This window comes from Geotrypetes seraphini, chromosome 6 (assembly GCF_902459505.1).
Source record: "Geotrypetes seraphini chromosome 6, aGeoSer1.1, whole genome shotgun sequence".
In the NCBI taxonomy this organism is placed as follows: domain Eukaryota; kingdom Metazoa; phylum Chordata; class Amphibia; order Gymnophiona; family Dermophiidae; genus Geotrypetes; species Geotrypetes seraphini.
The window spans coordinates 27,937,976-27,957,029 of NC_047089.1; the positions used below are offsets into that span (position 1 = coordinate 27,937,976).

General features: G+C 42.6%; 1 protein-coding gene across 4 annotated transcripts; it reads left to right on the forward strand.

Moving 5' to 3' along the window:
* Window positions 1–28: 28 nt before the first annotated feature.
* ANKRD49 (ankyrin repeat domain 49) lies at window positions 29–6,732 on the forward strand. 4 transcript variants are annotated; one of them, XM_033949682.1, is made up of 3 exons: window positions 29–80; window positions 4,338–4,718; window positions 6,171–6,732. In XM_033949682.1, the coding sequence occupies exons 2-3, from the start codon at window positions 4,338–4,340 to the stop codon at window positions 6,627–6,629; spliced, it is 840 nt and encodes a 279-aa protein (XP_033805573.1). In that variant the 5' UTR covers window positions 29–80; the 3' UTR covers window positions 6,630–6,732. The 4 variants fall into 4 exon arrangements, with proteins under 4 accessions (XP_033805573.1, XP_033805571.1, XP_033805572.1 ...); XM_033949680.1 differs by lacking the exon at window positions 29–80 and adding an exon at window positions 158–354; XM_033949681.1 differs by lacking the exon at window positions 29–80 and adding an exon at window positions 158–305.
* The last annotated feature ends 12,322 nt before the right edge of the window (window positions 6,733–19,054 follow it).

The window sequence follows — 19,054 nt, forward strand, 5'->3', positions numbered from 1 at the left end:
TTCAGTTCCCAAGAGCTTCGTGGCTCTAGCTCTAGGTGACGTCACGTCTCTGGGAGCATTGTCATCCTCTTCGTTTACAGGTAAGTAGGGTCCTTTGTGCTGAAACAATAAAGCAAAGGGAAACTGTACTCATAGGAGAACGGAATCTTTGCACTGCTCTTCCCACACTGCTATTAAAAAGACAGACGAGGCCGCTGGGAAGTGGGTGTTGACGTCACGTGGGCTTGCCACCTGAGGACCAGAGGCAGGGCCTGGAGCGTTGTGCTATAGTCTCATATTGCAGCAGTCCCATCTTGTGCTGCCAGGTGGGCCGGTTTCCAAGCCAAACTGAGCTAGTTGTGAAGGACTACGGAAGTAAATATTTGGTGTTGGCACTTTGTGTTTCTTTGGGCTACTTACAGTACGCGAGGGTTGTTATTTTTTTATTTTTTTTTAATGGGATGCTGTTCCGGCTATCTGTGAATTCCAAGCCTCATTCTGGAGCTCCAATAGCTTCTCGCGTTGCATTCCAAACTTCGCTCTGATGCTCCAATAGTTTTTGTCAGGGCGTTCCAGGCCTCACTCTGGTATACCCACCTACCTTTTTTTTCTGATAGGGGGTCTCTCCCTCTTCACAACATTATGATTGCAGCCAGCCACCCGAAAACGGCGTTTGGAAGTAAGAAAACAAGGTGTAAAAATAAACGGACTTATCCGTTGCTAGGTGCTCTGCTCTCAATCCTTTATCACCAGTATCTGTTCTCTTATCCCTTTCTATATGTATGGTTGGGAAACAGACTGATTTGTAAAGGGTTCTCTAGTCTACTGCATATTTCTATAGCGCTACTAAACAAGTTTCAAGTTTATTTAAAAAAATTTTAAACCGCTTAATCAGGTTTCTAAGCGGTGTACAATATAAAATTAACATAAAAAGAGGTTAAAATTAGGGATACTAAACAATACCAAACTAATTAGCGAAACACATATGGACTAACTTCAAACAATAGGAAAAAAGGGAAGAACTACAATCGTGAAAGAGATAATAATAATACTAATAACGTTATTTTTGTATACCGCCATACCCAGGGAGTTCTAGGCGGTTCACACTTGTTAGTCAAGTTACAAGTGGTTCATGACAATTGAACAGAGTTGCAAGCAATGAAGTAGTTGAGGATGGGTAGAGAGGGAAGGAGTAGGTCAAGGAGGGGGAATAAGGGGAATGTAGGTTGGGTGAGTACAGAAGAGGGGGAGTTGTAGGTAGCGCAACAAAAAAGGGAAAGAACAATAGGTTAGGATAAAAAGAGATGAAACTTGTTTGTTTTTGTCCTTAAGAGGACAGTTATTGTTCAAAGGCATCCTACACATCAGAACATAGAAGTCTCTGCTTAAAAAAAAAAGCTTACAATCTAGTCAAGACAGACAAACTGGACAAGAAGGTGCATTTATACACAGTGCTCAGGTGGAGGAATTACAAAGGGGATGTTGGTGCTTAGTAGGTGGGTTGGAGTTTGGAATTGAAAGCAGTTTCAAAGAAATGTGCTTTGAGTCTGGATTTGAATACTGCCAGAGACGGTGCTTGACATACCGAGTCAGGCAGTTCCAGGCATACGGTGGAACAAAGTAGAAAGGATGGAATCTGGAGTTGGCCATTGAGGAGAAGAGTACAGATAACAGAGACTTATCCAGTGAACGGAGTGTCCAAGGTGGAGTGTGGAAAGAGATACTGAGGAGCTGCGGAATGAATATTTGTAGGTCATTAAGAGGAGTTTGAACTGTATGCAGAAATGGATAGGGAACCAATTAAGTGACCTGAGGAGAGGGGTAATGTGGGCATAGCGACATTGATGGAATATGAGGCGTGCAGCAGAGTTCTGAACAGATTGAAGGGGAGAGAGATGGTTTAGCAGAAGGCCAGTGAGAAGCAGGTTGCAACAGTAGGCGAGACGTGATGAGGGTCTTAGCAGTGTGAACCGGGAAGGGGCGCATGCATGTGGTAGTAGGGGGGGGTAGCAGAAAGGAGGAAGGGTGCCGGTGCCCCCACCAAGATGGTACCTAGGGCGGTGAACCAGGAAGCAGTGATCTTCCAATGTTCCTGCTTCATGCAGAACCACTATCTGAAATGGCTGCCATGAGTTCTTGCAGTCTCTTGCGGTTGCCACAATAAAGCAAAGTTGCTTACCTGTACCAGGTGTTCTCTGTAGACAGTAAGGGAATGCAGCCACACCTGCTGGTGAAGTCTCTGGGGATGCTGGCAACTCCTTTTCCACCCGCCCACCTACCTCTTGAAATGATTGCTCGCGCCAGCCTCGGCTCTCCCTCTGACATCACTTCCTGTTTGCAGGACCAAGAAGTGATGTCAGAAGATGAGCTGAGGCTAGCGTAAGCAGCAGGTTAGAGATGCTGCTCATTGCCTGCGATCATTTGAAGAGCTACGCTTGGGGTGGCACTAGGCGGGGAAGGAATTGGGGGGGGGGCGTCTGCAGTGGGGAAGAGTACAAGGGGAGTGCCTGGTTCAGTAATGCCAGGCATCATCGCCCCAGGTGACTCCTTCCCTCACTAAACCACTGAATGGATTTATCTAATGCCTTTTTCAGTTGTAGCTCAAGGTACACTAGGTATTTTCTCACAATCTACGTTTGTAGCTGAGACAATTGTTAAGTGACTTGCCCAAGATCATAATAAGGAACCACGGTGGGATTTGAACTGGGCTTCCCTGGTTATCAGCCTACTGCTCTATCTACTCATTCCATGCAAAATTGCCCTTTAGCTTTCTTGCAATCATGTTGCAACAATACCACTGCTGTCACAGTTATAATTGCCACTGTGTTCAGGTTAACCCTTGGCTGCCCCAAGCCATGTGGTTCCAATATATCTTACTTCAGTATCCCTTCACTTGTTGTAAGTAAGGATCCTCTTTGTTTTCCCCCATGCTTTTTTTGAAGTATGTCACTCATTCTGGGAGGCCATTCCACACGTCTACAATCCTTTTCATGATCTCTAGTGTACAGCTTGCTTTCAACTGCAAAACTGTTTTACTTCATGTCTATTAATAATTCCCAATGGGTATTTAACTGTCTCATTTTCCCCTGTCTCAGAGCACATAGTTACATGCTCAATTCTCCAATCTCACATTGCTTGAAGTGCGGAGCTTGTATAATTTTGGTTTGGTTATCATCTTCCTCTTGGTGCTTCGAGCATATCTGTATCCTTTTGGAGAAAACAACCTCCAGAACTGAGCCATTCTCTGTGCTGTCTCACTCTTATCTCTACATCACATATGTTATGAAATGAACATGGATATTTTTATTTACAGTGTACTGTTCACACATGGTCATTAGAAGACAATTCTCCTAGCATTACTGTGTTATCTGTTCAGTAACAGTAGTTTAGGAGGTTTTGGTGCAGTGGTGATGAGATTGTATTACACCAAAATAAATGGAGTAGATGTATCCATACAAAGCATAGTAACATAGTAAATGACGGCAGATAAAGACCTGAACTATCCATCCAGTCTGCCTATTAATTATTCTTATTAAAAATGCATGATTAAATTAACTTGTTTCTTCTTTGATATTTCTGGGCCATAGACTAAAGTCCACCTGATATTGTCCTAGGTTCCAACTGCTGAAGTTACCATCTAAGCTCACTCCAATCTATCCAACCATCCCATTGTTTGCAGGATATCTACTGTAAAGTCTGGCTAGTAACGGCCTCATGTTCCAAGTTAATGGAATTCCCGTTGATGCCCTCCCCAGCCCATCCCACACCGAATCACCATATATGGGACACAAACCGTACAAGTCTGTCCAATACCAGCCTTAGTTCTTTAATTTATACCATTTGTTTTCTAATTAGAGATCCTCTGTGTTTATCCCATGCTTTTTTTATTTCCATCACCCTTTTCCTCTCCACCACCTCCCTCGGGCGGGCATTCCAGGCATCCACCACCCTCTCTGTGAAAAATAATTTCCTAACATTACTCCTAAGTCTTTCTCCCTGGAACCTCAAGTTATGCCCTCTAGTTTTACCATTTGCCCTTCTCTGGGAAAGATTTGGTTCTATATTAATACCTTTCAAGCAGTACCATTTCAAGGCCTGTTACACACTGGTATTTCTAAAGTTTCACTGACTAAAGTTGTGAAGCAGATTTCTCCTCTTATGTTCATACACTAGCAGGATGCAGTGAGAATGAAAAAACAAAGCTGATCTGTGCTTTAGCATTTCAAGAGGCCACTTTAACAATACAGTACAGAATATTTAGTTATAGGCTGGGTGATTACAGAAATACAGCCCACTCTAGATACCTCTTTAATTAGAAATATTTTCATGAAGAGTATTTTGTGTTGTGTATTTGACAGATGCCAGCAATGAATGCAGCAGATGAGGAAAAGCATTCCAAAGGCAAAAAGGATTCTTTTCATCCCATACCCACGAACGAAAAAGAAATGAATAGAAATGAGGAAACCAAAAGCAACAGAGAGAAAAGGACAGATCATGGGAATGAGAGCAGTGAAGAGACACTGAAATTCTCTGAGGACTTTAACCAGCTGGAACTGTTAGAAACCCACAGGCAGTTTATTCCCACCGGCACACATAGTCTCTGGCCAGGGGAGTCTGATAAGGAAGATGAAGAGGAGGAGGAAGAAGGGGGGGGAAATGAAGAATGGTACCAGATGCAAGAACAAAAAATGGAAAATGACACAGGAAAATTGCTGCTTTGGGCATCTGAAAAAAATCGGGTAAGAGATAAGAGCGGTGAATAATGATTCAGATTTATATGAGCAAAACCACTGAAGGTAGCTTTTTTTTATCACAGGACATTATGAAAAAAATGAATCTCAAGCTCGAGATACACAAAGTTGATCTCTGGCTATCAGGTGGGGTACAGAGCCACCCATTAAAGAGTCATCCTCAATACATCTGGCCCTAAATGTCAAAACCATCCCAAAATGTTTGTGTCTGAAAGTAAAGTCATACACACGGAGGCATAAGATTTCATTATCCAGATGTCACAAGTATAGCCAATGAAGAGTATCCGTCATGCTCCAAAGACACCATTAAAATGGTCTGTGCTCAGCTGAAATTGTAAAGAATAGCTGAACTTTCCCTGAGATAAGAGGAATGGTATGAAATAGAATGTAGAAACCACTAGTTCACCTTCCTACATGTTATTGAAAATTGTGAGTATGTATTATGGTACATATCCTATAGAATCACTAGAATGTTTTTGCATTAGGGATTACATTACATGGTCCTGCCTCTTCACATTTGGGGGTTTTAATTTTCCCAATTGTCTAGTCAATAAGCCCAATCCAATAAATATACTGTAAAACTGCCAGAGATAGAAAACTCAGTAGAGCACTGCAGGGCAAATTAATTTATTTATTTAAATATTTATAGCCCACATATCCCACAATTCTATGCGGCTTACAATAAGTAATTTTAAGTGCTTGACTTCCCTATCTGTCCAAAAGGCTCACAATCTAGCTAAAGCACCTTAATAAACACTTATTAACATATTAAAGGTATAGCATGATACAAAAGAAACCAAAATTCATAAACAAATTGATGATTTATTAAAACTATCTTACTGTGTTAAACGTCACTCAATGTGACAAAGGAGAATTAACTCATAAACCTTTCAAACACTATCTCTAAATCACTATTTAAATAGTTTCCTAAAACCTCACTAGATACCATAAACTCTGCAAGATGGGTATATCATATTGCTTATGATACTCGGAACATAGGATCTCTTATAACTTGTTATGGAAGACGATTTTCTCCTGCTCCTTTGGGCTTCTAGCTCACTCAGAATTGTCCTGTATTGGCAACATCTCTGTGCTCCTTCATTCATAACTATCCAGGATTTTTTCTCCTGTTTTTATAACCTCACCCACACAGGTCTGCTGTTACTGTGAACAGTTCTTGGTCACAGCCATCATTCCCTGCAGAACCCAGACCCTGTGTAACCTAAGTCTAGCCAGTAGGTGTCCCCCATTGAGTGATGGCAGGAAGGAACCATGGTTTTCCAGCCATTGCACAACATTGACCCTTACTGGTTATACTTAGGAAGTTTCCGGCTAATGATTGTAATTATATATGTCATTCAGTAACATTCAAATAAACATTTGGCAGGACTATATCTAGATCTATACTGCAAAATATTTACTTGTCTTTGCTTTGTGCAGCTTATAACAATGAAGAGACTTTTGACTGAAAATCCTGCTCTGGCTAAGGTTAAAGACGAAGACCTGTACACCCCACTCCATCGAGCAGCCTACAATGGACACTTGGAGGCTGCCCAGGTGCTGATTGCTCATGGTGCAGATGTGGCTGCTGTGACAGTGGATGGCTGGACCCCCTTGCACAGTGCCTGCAAGTGGAACAACACTACTGTAGCTTCATTCTTACTCCAACATGGTGCAGACATCAATGCCCAGACGAACGGTCTGCTGACCCCACTGCATCTTGCTGCAGGAAACAGAGAAAGCAGAGATACCCTGGAGCTGTTGCTCATGAATCGTTATATCAAGCCAAATCTAAAAAATAATCTAGATGAAACTGCGTATGACATTGCCAGGCGGTCAGATATGCATTACTACCTTTTTGAAATTGCAGAAAGTTGCACAAACTCGGCAGAGTCTTAAAATCCGGTGTAACTATTGCCTGCATGTTTGGATGTAGTATATCTGACGGCAGTATAGTCTTCCAGGATACATCGTCATGAAGGCACTGAGCTAAAGTCATTGACTCCTGCATTGTTCTCAGTGTATAGTTTTGCCTCTATTCCAAACTAGCAATTCGCTGTAGATCTAGACTGGAGTTCTACCTGTGATGTTAGTGCCTCCCTGAAAGTCTGCATAGTTGATTGGGGTTTTCTTTTGTTTGTGTTTTTTAAGGATTCTGTACTCCAGGGCAGAACCTTCATTCTGAACATTTTTTTTGTGCTTTGTGGTTGCAGGTTCTATTGAGGGAGGGAGGGGGGATTTTGTTGAGGTGGGGCTAAAATTTGAAATGGTTTAATATTGTTGGTTTTTTTTAATTATGCAGAGATCAACATACTGCAACACTACATGCAAAGCCAAACTGAAAGGGTTATTTATCAATTTAAGTTGATTTAATAACTTTATATGCCACTTAGTACAGAAAAATTTTTTAAAGCAGTTTACAATAAAAATCATGATACAATGCAATGGAACACTAAGGGCTTCTTTTACAAAGCCACGCTAGGGCCTTAACGCACGGAATAGCATGCGCTAACTTGCCGAACGCGCTAGCTGCTACTGTCTCCTTTTGAGCAGGCGATAGATTTCCGGCTAGCGCACGCTAATCCGATGCGTGCGATAAAACCGCTAGTGCGGCTTTGTAAAAGGAGCCCTAAATAAAAATCACAAAATTAAAACAAAAATTAGGAGTAAAGAAAATACATTAATTAAATGTCAAAAAAAGTGGAAACATTATTTCACCCCCCCCCCCCCATTTTACATAAGCGTAGCTTGGTTTTTAGCACCAGCCACAGCAGTAACAGCTCCAATGCTCATAGGAATTCTGTGAACTTCAGAGCTGTTACCACCCCAGCCGGCGCTAAAAACTGCGCTACGGTTTTATAAAAGGGGCAGTATATAAGGTGGTGTGATGAGGGCTCTTAGTTTAAATATTAAAAGGTCAGTCTGTTCTTGTCTTACCAAGAGAAGCATACCCTGCACTGTAGTGTAAAGACGTGGAGGGGCATAATCAGAACGTGCGTATAAAGTCCGATTTGGATGTATGGTGCTAGATGCCCAAAGTTGGCAGTGGGAAAATGCCCATTTTTGAAAAATATGTCTAGAATATATATAGAGAGAGATTTTTTTTTTTTTTTAAACATCTACTCTATACTACTACTTATCACATATAGCGCTGAAAGGCATAAGCAGCACTGTACATTTTGACATTTATAGATGGTCCCTGCTCGATAGATCTTACAATCTAACTTGGATAGTCAGACATAACATATAAGATTTTATGAGACTTCCTGGACGGAACTTATACGTTGTGATTTAGATGATATAAAAACAGGTATAAGTGCCCAAAAGGTATCTAAAGTGACCGGATAACCACCTCAGAGACAAAGTAAAGACCCACACATTCTCCCCCAGTGTTCACTGACCCCCCCCCTCACACCCCCAAAATGATCGGAATAAAAATGTACATACCTGTCTCCAGAACATCAGCACTTAGCATAGGAAAGCCTAGTAGAGCTGCACACAGGTCTCTTAAATAGCCTACGGATGGGTTAGTGAACCATAGAGAAGAGGACCCAGGCCCATTAACCACTACATTTATGGTGGAACATGTGTGCCCACCAAAACCCCATAACCCTAAGGTACTGCCACATAGGTGGCACCTGCAGCTGTAAAGGCTACTGGGATTGTAGACAGGTGGGTATAGTGGGTTGGTGGGGCTTGTGGGGGGGGAAGCTCACCATAACCTATAAGGGAGTTCTGGTGAGATGTTTATGTGGCACCCCTTATGTGAAGTTCACAGCAGTAGCTTGTAAGGTGCCCCACTGCTCTGTTGCCATGTCTAGGTGGCCAGTCTGTCACAATGCTGGTCCCTCCCACATCCAAATGGTCTGGTTCTGGGCATTTGGGACTTGGATGAAATTTTGGTTGAGAATGTGGTATAAAGAAAAAAAAATTTAGACATATTTTTCGAGAATAGCCATTTTCCCACTGCTAACTGGGCCTCTAGCGTTATACGTCCCAATTGGACTTAAATGTATGTTTTGATTATGCCCCCTCTAAACTTTAAGATGTAACTTAGTAATATATTACTTGAATAACTCTGTAATATGGCTTATCTATAGCATTTGATTGCTACAGCAGGTGTTTGAAACAAATGTGACTAAAATGGAAGAACCTAAAATTGTGTAAGGCAAAGCAAAAAAGAAACTAACAGGAACTGCAGTAAAGATGCAAAGCAGAAAACCAAAACCAAGCTGCAGAAAATGTACAAGGTGCAGGAATTTATTCAATCAAAGTCATAAAACCATATACAAAAACATCAATAAAATGATAATATCCCAAAAAAAAAGGTTCTTGTCATACGTACGAAACCCAACACGGTCCGTGTTTCAAAAAACATTTCTTCCTCAGGGGTCCAGGATGTTCAGTACGTAGGATGTCAGGAACCAATTGGATTAATCGTACAAAATCTCCAATAAAACAGGTGAAAAGCTCTCCTGTCTGAAGCGCTGCACTAAGAAACACCAAGTGCTAGCACTTCTTAGTGCAGTGCTTCAGACAGGAGAGCTTTTCGCCTGTTTTATTGGAGATTTTGTACGATTAATCCAATTAGTTCCTGTCACCCTACGTACTGAACATCTTGGACCCCTGAGGAAGAAATGTTTTTCGAAACATGGACCGTGTTAGGTCTAGTACGCCTGACAAGAAAACCATTTTTTTGGATATTATCATTTTACTGATGTTTTATGACTTTGATTGAATAAATTCCTGCACCTTTCTGCGTTTTGGTTTTCTTCTTTTAGAACCTAAAATTTTAACATGAAAAAGACCAAACTTTGTCATGTTATTTCAAGTGTGACTCGTTGTGGAAATAGCTCTGGCATTACAGGAGTGTTTTGCACTACTAGTTTTATATATATACTAGCTGATGCCCCGGCGTTGCACGGGTATTTAATTATAGCAATAACACTGTAAATGGATTTAAATAAAGATACTTTATAGTGGTGAATGAAATAATTTTGTTACAGCTTTATAAAAAGTAAAATATTCAAAGTATAATGTGAAATATTTGACAAAATGAATACAATTCAACTAACACAAAAATTGATTATAAACAACATTTTTAGTTTCACCTCCAGGAGCAAGAACATATACATTCTTGGGTGAACCCACCCTTCCCACGTGTGCAGGTGGGCCGCGAGACCCCCAGAACATATCACCCCAGGTAGTGAGGGATCTGCATACCAAGTTTCGTTCAAATCGGTCCCACAGCTTCTTACATTTTTTCCATTGACTTGAATGGGTGAAATCTGATTTTCTGTTTGTAGCTCCGCCCACGTGTGCAGGTGGGCCGCGAGACCCCCAGAACATATCACCCCAGGTAGTGAGGGATCTGCATACCAAGTTTCGTTCAAATCGGTCACACAGCTTTGTACATTTTTTCCAATGACTTGAATGGGTGAAATCTGATTTTCTGTTTGTAGCTCCGCCCACGTGTGCAGGTGGGCCGCGGGACCCCCAGAACATATCACCCCAGGTAGTGAGGGATCTGCATACCAAATTTCGTTCAAATCGGTCCCACAGCTTCTTACATTTTTTCCATTGACTTGAATGGGTGAAATCTGATTTTCTGTTTGTAGCTCCGCCCACGTGTGCAGGTGGGTCGCGAGACCCCCAGAACATATCACTCCCGGTAGTGAGGGATCTGCATACCAATTTTCGTTCAAATCAGTCCCACAGCTTTTTACATTTTTTCCATTGACTTGAATGGGTGAAATCTGATTTTCTGTTTGTAGCTCCGCCCACGTGTGCATGTGGGCCGCAAGACCCCCAGAACATATCACCCCCGGTAGTGAGGGATCTGCATACCAATTTTCGTTCAAATCGGTCCCACAGCATTTTACATTTTTTCCATTGACATGAATGGGTGAAATCCGATTTTCTGTTTGTAGCTCCGCCCACGTGTGCAGGAGGGCCGCGAGACCCCCAGAACATATCACCCCAGGTAGTGAGGGATCTGTATACCAAGTTTCGTTCAAATCGGTCAAGCCGTTTGTGAATTACTGTGAGAATGGCAGCTTTTTACATTTTTTCCATTGACATGAATGGGTGAAATCTGATTTTCTGTTTGTAGCTCCGCCCACGTGTGCAGGTGGGCCGCGAGACCCCCAGAACATATCACCCCAGGTAGTGAGGGATCTGCATACCAAGTTTCGTCCAAATTGGTCACAGTGAGAATGGCAGCTTTTTACATTTTTTCCATTGACATGAATGGGTGAAATCTGATGTTCTGTTTGTAGCTCCGCCCACGTGTGCAGGTGGGCCGCGAGACCCCCAGAACATATCACCCCAGGTAGTTGGAATTACTGTGAGAATGGCAGTTTTTTACATTTTTTCCATTGACATGAATGGGTGAAATCTGATTTTCTGTTTGTAGCTCCGCCCATGTGTGCAGGTGGGCGGCGAGACCCCCAGAACATATCACCCCAGGTAGTGAGGGATCAGCATACCAAGTTTAGTTCAAATCGGTCCCACAGCTTTTTACATTTTTCCCATTGACTTGAATGGGTGAAATCTGAAGTTATGTTTGTAGCTCCGCCCACGTGTGCAGTTGGGCCGCGAGACCCCCAGAACATATCATCCCGGGTAGTGAGGGATCCGCATACCAAGTTTCGTTCAAATCGGGCAAGCCGGTTTTGCGGAGGCAGTTTTTACATTTTTTCCATTGACATGAATGGGTGAAATCTGATTTTCTGTTTGTAGCTCCGCCCAGGTGTGCAGGTTGGCCGCGATACCCCCAGAACATATCACCCCAGGTAGTGAGGGATCTGCATACCAAGTTTCGTTCAAATCGGGCAAGCCGTTTTTGCGTTGGCAGCTCTTTACATTTTTTCCATTGACATGAATGGGTGAAATCCGATTATCTGTTTGTAGCTCCGCCCACGTGTGCAGGTGGGCCGCGAGACCCCCCAGAACATATCATCCCGGGTAGTGAGGGATCTGCACACCAAGTTTCGTTCAAATCGGTCAAGCCGTTTTTGCGTGATCGCGGCACATACATACATACATCTGATTTTATATATATAGATTTTCATTTTTTATAGACTTGCCACCTTTTCACTGAGACAGTATGCTCAGGCAGCTTATACCAGTGTGAGTAACAGAAAGGTATCTACTGCAAGTACACCCTCAGTTCAGCTCATTAGTTGGCAGGGGCCATTACTGTTATGACAGCTATTTTCCCTCTCTTTTTGAGCTTAATGTGACAGCACATGCCCTGCACATCTATATTCAAATGTCCCTGACAGATGATCTATACCAGGGGTAGGCAATCTCGGTCCTCAAGGGCCACAACCCAGTCATATTTTCAAGATTTCTCCAATGCGCATGCTTGATCTATTTGTATGTACTACCTACATTGTATGCAAATAGATGTCTAAAAAAGATTCAGATAATTCCCTAAAAGAAAAACCCATAAGTCATTATTAAAGATGAAGTTGAGAAAATCCACTGCTTATGTATAGGATACACTTCATAAAATCTGTTTTACTCTTTTGGGGTCTTGTCAGGTACTTGTGACCTGGCTTGGCTGCTGTTGTAAACAAGATACTGGGCCTGATAGACCTCTAGTCTGTCCTAGTATCAAAGAAAACAAGAAATGAAAGCAGTATAAAGGCTGGCTGCCAGTGAAAACAGTACATACATGTACAAGCAGCCTGCTGGCAGTATTCAGTGCCAGGTCAAGTCGTAAATTAAATATTGATTCCAAGGTAGTTCTCAATGGAGAGTCAGCTGTAGCCAAATCTGGCACAGAAACTGCTATGAAGGGGTACCCCATTCATAGTTAAGCACAGGCTATATTTGAGACTCTCAGGAGAATTTTTGCAGGAATAGTCTAGGCTTTTAAGGTGAGATTGAGATGCATTCATAAAAATATGTGCAGGCTAGAAAAAATTCCTAGATGCAGGTCAACTATGTGCCTAAAATTTGGCATCTGATGCCTAAAATTGAGAAAAGTAAACCGGTTGAAGGATGTACTTCTACTGGGCCAACAATCTCCTATATGTAGCCCCAAGGCCACCTGTGGCCCCTGAAGTCCTCCATTGTATCCTTCAAACAGTTGACTGAAATGCTCTTCAAATCCTGTAAATGCATTAATTTCAATCTTGCCCACTTTGATACAACTGCAAACAATCTCTTAAGTGTGTCACTCAGGTTTCTCATTTATGGAATTTGCTACTGTTGATATTCCAAAATAAAATGAGTTTTTAAAATATATCCTTGACGTCCAGAGGCAAGAAAAAATAATTCACCTAAAAACTGGGATGATATCTTTAAAAATGGGAGTATGTGTTTTGTTTTATTGTGGTTCTATTTCAAAGATTTTCTATGATAAATCTGTCTGTTTGCTTGTCCATGGTTTGTCCTAAGCTTATTGACATTTGTTCTTGTTTCTATATCCTGCTTTAATGTTATATTTTGGTATTTTCAATAAAAACCTCTTTGAAATTTAAAAAAAAAAACCAAAATAGCTAGTAGTTTTTTCTTCCTTTTTTGGGCTTCCAGCTCGATCAAAACTATCTTCTATGAGGTTATGATATACTGAGGAAGTTTTCTCCTATTTCCTAACCCCTGTACTAACTGAGACGTTGCAGTGACTGGCCTTGGCTAGTAAGCATTGCCACTGAGCAACTATTGAGATTTCCTTTACTAAAGGGGATTCTCAACCCTGTCCTACAAACACCTAGCCAGTCAGATTTTCAGGATATCCACAATGAATATACATGAGGTAAATTTGCATGCAGTGCCTCCATTGTAAGCAAATTTCTTATTCATTTTCATTGTTGGCATCCTGAAAACCTGACTGGGTAGAGAATCCCTGCTTTGTATCAGAGCTGCCAAGTATCCTGCTTCCAAGCGGGAGATTTTAAGCCAGTCCTGGATTTCAGGAAACTCTAGCCTGATGCACTGTAGAATCTATAGCATTGATTTGAATGCATAGAATCAAAGACTACAACTGTTATGGGGATGTAAGGTCAAAAACCTGGACTGGCCAGAAAGTCCCTCTCCTGCTCTGCAGCATCCCCAGTCCTTGCTGGGTCCAAGAATCAAACTGAAGTCTTCTACATGCCCATGCACAACACTTCCACTCAACTATTGGCCTGCTATTCAAGAATTACAACAATTCACAAATTAGCATTTCCTTCTCTGAAAGGTATTAAATGCACTGGGAAGCTTAGTAAATCCTTTACTTTTAAATTGGTGAGAATTTGGAATGGACTTCCAGATTCTCTAAGACTGGTAGATCAATTATTTCAATTTCAAAAAAGTTTAAAAACCTGTTTGTTTTCACAATAGTTAATTTGATTTTAGTTGTCCTATGGTAATTTTAAGCAATTCAACATACGTTTTTCTAACTTTTTCCATCCATCTAATCTAACCAATTTCTGGTTTGATCCCACAGTTTTTACTTGTTATGTTTCATTTTTTAACGAACTGTAAACCGAGTCGAGCTCCTTAGGGAGTAGATTCGGTATATAAAATGAAGATTAGATTAGATTAGACCCAAAGACAATTTTAATAACTGGAAGGGTGTTAATGCAAACTTCAATATCATGATTAACGTTGTAAAATCTGCCATACATCGGGGGGGCGGGGGGGCGCATTTTCAAAACATCTAAGTCCAATTTGGATGTATGGTGCTAGACGTCCAAAGTTGGCAGTAAGAAAATTCCTATTTTTGAAAGGCAAACCACCATACATCTAGAAATTTTTTTAAAATCCTCTATCTGGACGTCCAGGTCATTGGGTTGCCCAGACAGTCAGGACATCTATCTTTACATCACATTTTCAAATAAAATTTTGTCCAAGTCCCAGAAGGCCAGAACAAGACCATTTGGACATGGGAAGGGCCTGTCCTGTAAAGGACTGGCCTCCCAGATATGGCAATAGAGCAGTGAGGCACCTTACAGGGCACTGCTGTGAACTTCACATAAAGGATGCCAGATAAACATCTCACCAGAACTCCCTTATGGTGAGCCTCCCAAAACCCACTATACCCACCTGTCTACAACCCCAATAGCCCTTATGGCTGCAAGTGGCACCTATATGATAGTAGTTTTTTTGGGGGGCTCACATTTTCCATCATGAATGTAATGGTTATTGTGGCTTATGGGATTTGCTACTCCACTCTATGGTTCACTAGCCCACCCACCAGGCTACTTAAAACACCTTTGTGCAGCTCTACTAGGGTTTCCTATACTAGGTGCTGATGTTCTGATCTTTGTGGGTGTGAGGGGGTCCATGAGCAGTGGGGAAATGTAGGGGTGTCTTACTTTGATTCATGCAGTGGTTATCTGGTCAGTTTGGGCATCTTTGTGGCACTTAGACCATTCTAAAACAGGTCTAATCTCAAATGTATACGTTCCATCCAGGTTGTCTTGAAAATGTTTGATTATGGCTGCAAGACATCCATGTCTAACCCGTCCATAACACTGCCCAAAGCTTGCCCATAAAATGCCTCCACTACGCCCATCTCGTGCTCTGAACGTACAAAGGCTGGAACACCTTGCTAGACGTATAGAAAGATGGTTTTGATTATCGGCACTTGGACGTCCTGGTGATAAGGACGTCCAAGTGCTGATTTAGGATGCTTTTTGGGCGTCTATGTTTTATGCTTATGGGCCCCTAAGTGTATATACACAATGGGGAGAAATTCTCTCTCATTTAGGTATGAAATAATTTTGATCAAACTTTTGACCTGCATGGGCAATTTGAAAATGTATTTGTCTGAGATTACTGGTGTTTGTGCATCTCCCCATCTCTGAGAATTCAACCCCTTGTGAAACTTCTCCTGTAAGAACAGATCTCTGTCCTTCATTTACGACATGAACATGCTGCTGGTCTTCTCTTCCCAGTAAGTTGTTGCTAAATATGGCTGCCCTGAGGTCCAATTTAGATCCTGAGCTAAGAAAAAGAAACAGAAGCATTCAGAATAATCTATAAGAAAGTGGATCCTGAAGAGGCAAATCCAAGTATTCCTCTCTGCTGTCATCCTACAGACCCACTCTTAACCATCACAGATGGTATAAATCACAAGCATATCTCCATCGGCATTAGATCTAAGCAAGTGTTTACAAGAGAATGTCATTTTTTCTTCCAACTATAATCCTTACTGTTTGACACCCAAAAGGGTGCACATTCATATTTTAAAGCAGCAAAAACATCAGCTGTCCAATTTCTTATTGGAATTCCTTTCTCTTGTATTTATTTTTCATTTATAATTTTAGAAGTAACTTACAGTATACAGTTTTGTTTTGTTTTTTTAAAACTGTTGTCACAGCTACTGTTTATAACAGTGGTCTCAAACACGCGGCCCGGGGGCCACATGCGGCCCGCCAGGTACCATTTTGAGGCCCTCAGTATGTTTATCATAATCACAAAAGTAAAATAAAACAGTTTCTTGCTCATATGTCTCTTTAGCTATAAATGACAATATTATTATGAAAACATAGCCAAAAGGAAAGATTTATAAACTATAAAGAGTTTTACCTCATGCAAAATTGTCATTTCTTTAATAAGACATTAACTATTTATTTCTGAGGCCCTCCAAGTACCTACAAATCCAAAATGTGGCCCTGCAAAGGGTTTGAGTTTGAAACCACTGGTTTATAACAACATAAGAATAGCCATACTGGGTCAAACTGATGGTCTAGCTCAGGGGTGCCCAACGCGTCGATCGCGATCGACCAGTAGCTCAGGAAGGCAACGCGAGTCGATCGCGGAGCCTATCCCGGGCTCTGTGATAGACTCGTGTTGCCGTCCTGATCTACGGGCCGATCAGCCTTCCTCTCCAGTGTTCTTTCTCCCTAGGGCCTTTTAGCTGGGCGATCCGCCCAGCTGTCATCTGCCGCTGCTGAACAAAAAACCGGCTTGGAGATTTCAGCCCGTAGCGAACTTATGCTCCGGGCTCTAACGTGTGCGTGCCGGCTTCTCTTCTCTTCCCTCCGAAACCGGAAGTTATGTCCGGGGGGGGAGGGGAGAAGGGAAGCCGGCGCGCACATGTTGAGAGCCCTGAAGCAAGCGTTCGCTACGGGCTAATGCGGGAGACAGGTTAGTGAAGCATTTGTTCTTCTTCCTGCCGGGTCCTGCCTACTTTCTGTTTCCGCGAAGGCAGGACCCGGCAGCATTTCCCCCAATAGGTTGATCACGATCTTGGGCTGATCAGCCTTCCTCTTCCCTACGGCAGAGGAAGAGGAATGCTGGTTGGCCGAAGCAGGGAGAGCTTGGGGTCTGTTATTGGTGGCGTTTGGGTCCTGGTCCCCGATGGTAATGGCAGTGGCAGTGGCTTGGGGGAGGGCAGGGAGAAAGAAAGAAAAAGGGCAGGCAGGGATACAGAAGGAAAGAAGAGAAACAGAAAAAAATGAAAGGGAGGCAGAGAGAAAGAAAGGGCAGGGAAGAGGAAGGAAAAGTTGGGGGAAGGAATGAGGTCTGGAGGAGAGGAAGCATACAGGCTAAAAGAAGGGAAGAAAGATTGTATGCACAGTCAGAAGAAGAAAGTGCAACCAGAGACTCATGAAATCACCAGACAAGGTAGGGAAAATGATTTTATTTTAAATTTAGTGATCAAAATGTGTCTGAATTTATATCTGCTGTCTATATTTTACACTAAGGTCCCCTTTTACTAAACCGCAATAGAGGTTTTTAGCGCAGGGAGCCTAGGAGTGTCGAGAGCAGCGCTGGGCATTCAGCGCAGCTCCCTGCACTAAAAACTGCTAACGTGGTTTAGTAAAAAGGGAGGGGGGTATATTTGTCTATTTTTGTATGGTTGTTACTGAGGTGATAGTGCATAGAGTCATCTGCTTTGACCTCTTTGAAAACCCTGGAATAGGAATGATGATTAACATTTTCTATGCGTACAGTGTGCGTTGTGTTTTTTTTAAATTTTATTGTTGGTAGATCATTTTGACTTGGTCATTTAAAAAGTAGCTCGCAAGCCCAAAAAGTGTGGGCACCCCTGGTCTAGCTGCCCCGGCATCCTGCTTCCAACAAGTTCCTGGCAGAATCTCAGAGTAGCAAGATTCCATGCTACCAATACCCAGGGATAAGAACGTAGTGGGAAGGGGTAAAACGTGGACCTCATGGACCTGACGGACCTGGCGGATCTAAAACCGCACGTCCTTAAAAATCTGAGGTCCGTGCCACTTGTAGTTAGTCTCTGGCTCTGACAGACCTCGATGACAATTTAGCGCTGACGGATCCGTCTCAGCATAGGGAGGGAAAAGTATTAGGATCCGTCAGCGTTAAAATGTCATCGAGGTCTGTCAGAGCCAGAGACTAAAAGTGCCGCGGCTAGGGAAGGGGTAAAACGTGGACCTCATGGACCTGACGGACCTGGCGGATCTAAAACCGCACGTCCTTAAAAATCTGAGGTCCGTGCCACTTGTAGTTAGTCTCTGGCTCTGACAGACCTCGATGACAATTTAGCGCTGACGGATCCGTCTCAGCATAGGGAGGGAAAAGTATTAGGATTCGTCAGCGCTAAAATGTCATCGAGGTCTGTCGGAGCCAGAGACTAAAAGTGCCGCGGCTACTTTGCTGGCAATAATTTAATGTTTATAGAGCCCAGACAGTTGGGCCGGGTCCCCGCCACTGGTATCTTTTGCAGGAGAGATTTTCTGCAAAAGTTCATTAAGGGAATGAATCTGGCTCTGACAGATCTCGGTGACATTTTAGCGCTGACGGATCCTAATACTTTTCCCTCCCTATGCTGAGACGAATCCATCAGTGCTAAATTGTCATCGAGGTCTATCAGAGCCTGAGACTAACTGCAAGTGGCACGGACCTCAGATTTTTAAGGATGTGGAGTTTTAGATCCGCAAGGTCCGTCAGGTCCACGTTTTACCCCTTCCCGAACCTAGTGGCTTTCCCCATGTCTGTCTTGATAAGAGGTTATGGATTTTTCCTCCAAGAACTTTGACAAACATTTTTTTAAACCTAAATACACTAACTGTTGTTGCCACATTCTTTAGTAACAAAATCCAGAGCTTAGGCGGTGAGGAGTGGCCTGATGGTGGAGCTCTTGCTTCAGCATCCTGAGGTTGTGGGGATCAAGCCCAGTGCTGCTCCTTGTGACCCTGGACTAGTCACTTAATTCTTCATTGCCCCAGGTACAAAATAAGTACCTGTACACGAGTATACTGTATGTAAACCGCAGAAGTGACGTCAGAGGTGGGCAGGACCGACAGCGTCGAGGGGCAGCGTTGCGACTGCGTATTTTTGGGGGTGCCATGGCACCCGTTGCTCCTCCTGTTTCCGGCATAACCATAGTAACAGGTGTACGCTTT

Coding starts and splice junctions, on each gene's coding strand:
- ANKRD49 (XM_033949682.1), top strand. CDS start 4,338: ATGCCAGCAATGAATGCAGCAGATGAGGAAAAGCATTCCAAAGGCAAA. Junction 4,719..6,170: donor GGGCATCTGAAAAAAATCGG/GTAAGAGATAAG, acceptor TGCTTTGTGCAG/CTTATAACAATGAAGAGACT.